Source organism: Etheostoma spectabile, chromosome 15, assembly GCF_008692095.1.
Source record: "Etheostoma spectabile isolate EspeVRDwgs_2016 chromosome 15, UIUC_Espe_1.0, whole genome shotgun sequence".
NCBI classification, from domain to species: Eukaryota; Metazoa; Chordata; class Actinopteri; order Perciformes; family Percidae; genus Etheostoma; species Etheostoma spectabile.
Window position 1 is genome coordinate 1,405,892 of NC_045747.1, and position 2,016 is coordinate 1,407,907.

General features: G+C 42.7%; 1 protein-coding gene across 5 annotated transcripts in view; it reads right to left on the bottom strand.

The window, feature by feature from the left end:
- LOC116703510 (myosin-10) overlaps positions 1-2,016 on the bottom strand; it is a 78,445-nt gene that overhangs the window by 4,727 nt on the left and 71,702 nt on the right. For all 5 annotated transcript variants that reach the window (XM_032538277.1, XM_032538275.1, XM_032538278.1 and 2 more), the window contains 4 exons: positions 1,935-2,016; positions 1,227-1,388; positions 1,009-1,137; positions 365-453 (listed from right to left, as the gene is read on the bottom strand). The exon at positions 1,935-2,016 is cut by the window's right edge and continues 131 nt beyond it. In XM_032538277.1, coding sequence (XP_032394168.1) covers positions 365-453; positions 1,009-1,137; positions 1,227-1,388; positions 1,935-2,016 — 462 coding nt within the window. The remainder of the gene's footprint in view (positions 1-364; positions 454-1,008; positions 1,138-1,226; positions 1,389-1,934) is intronic.

Consider the following 2,016-nt stretch of genomic DNA (forward strand, 5'->3'; position numbering starts at 1 on the left):
TATATATATATATATATATATATCAGAAAAAAACTAGACTTAGAATAACTTAGAATAAACTGGATGACGCCTTGATTATACTTATCATGGGATTGCATGATTTTTTTTATTTTTATTGCTTTATCGCCTTTGGAATGATTTTTTTTACCCTTTTCTGGCTGTATCTCCTGCTCTTTTTAACACTATTATTATTATCATTATGGTTTTGGTTCTCTTTTCCTTTACCTCATTCATCTCAATGACCAAAATAATAAGAGTCTTCACTTGTCTGGTGCTTCCCAAGCAGGTTAAAAGAGAATATGAACAAGGACATGCGTTTGTTGACAGACATTTTGGCGGGGTCGAGTGGGTGAGGGTCACTTACTTTCCAGAGGTGCTGTTTGAGATTTCATCTTGCAGCTCATCCCGTTCCTGCTCGGCGTGGCGCCGGCCCCTCTCAGATGCTGCCAGGTCCTGCAGAGAGAGGTCAAAGCTTTAACACAAGTACTTCTCTGTGTATCATGTAACACTGAGAGGGACCGTTTATCATCAATATACAGCAGCAATATCCTTTTTTAATGCCAAAAATAATTAGCTAAATATGCATTATTTATTCTGAATGCACTGTCGCGAGTCCATAAACGTGCTGTAACAGCAGGACAGTCGAGCATGTGTTATCTAAAATGCTAAAGTCAGTTAAAACGTTGTCATACCATAAAGTGTATGATTAAAACAGATCGGTGATGCAGTTTTGCCCCCATTGTTCTCTGTGAAGTTTTCTGGAAATTATGTAATGTAGTGTTTTATGTGGAGTGAGCACTTCGCCAGACTCAATTTGCTTGTGAGGAAATAATGGGAGTAGCAGGCAAACTGGCTTTAAAAGTGGCGTATCTCCCTCGCCGACCCATCCATTTAAGCTAAAGCAGCCAACCCAGGGAAAATACTAAAACCTTTCAACCTGACATCAACACCATCAAGCCCTAACTATGCACAGTACCTAACATAACAAACATCATAAAGTGTCTGCACCTCATGTAGCTGTACAATCTCAGCCTCCAGACTCTTGAGTTTCTTCTCATTTTCCTTGGATATGGCGAAAATATCATCTCTAGAAGCTCGGGCGTCTTCCAACTCCCGCTGGTAGTCCTTCATTTGGGCCTGAAGGAAAAAACATATGGCTGAGGATGGCTGCTTACAGCAGTGCACAGAATGGGTTTGAAAGGAGAATATGTATGAGGAAGTGTAACCTGTAACTTGCGCAGCTGTTTGATGGCTTCGTCTCGAGCCTTGTTGGCTCCTTCTATGTGACCCTCTATATCCTTCAAATCCATCTCCAGCTTCTTTTTAGCAGCGACAGCCAAAGCTCTCTGCTTCCTCTCGTCCTCCAACTCCGTCTCCATCTCTCGCACCTGAGGGGAAGCCAGCATTAGTGTGGTGAGATTCAATTGTGGTGTAATGTTAAGTGTAGTTTGAATCAATGAAAAAAATTTCCAGGTTAAAGCCCGACATCAGGTGCATGGCTCACACGCAAGATGTCTGCTCTCTGCGTTCTCAAAATCCCTTCGCCACGGGAAACAACAACAAACTGAAAATGGCAAGTTTTGAAGAAAATTTGGATCTACACATGGTGATACACTGGTAAAAGCAGAAGAGGATTAACCTCGTCTCCAGCTAATTTAAATAGCTCATGTTACTGTACTCTGTGAACAGTTAACTTCCATTAATATTGTATGTGGTGCTTTCTTTTGAGGGGTGCAAATGTTCCACCAGAACAATTTCTTTCCCGAGCCCTATTCTGCAGAGCCACTGTCCGGGCATCCGGAGCTTAGCACCGCCCAAGGCGATTTTGATTGGTTTAAAGAAATGCAAACAACCCCGAGCTTTTTGTTTCTCCTATCCCAGATTGTATCTGTGGTGTAGCCAGACCCAGACTAATGTTAAGCCTAATTCTGCACCTGCTTGACGAGCGATCTCTTCTTCTCATCGTTCTGGTCGTCCCGGCCCTGAAGGTCTCTCTCGTACTGGGCCTTCATGGCC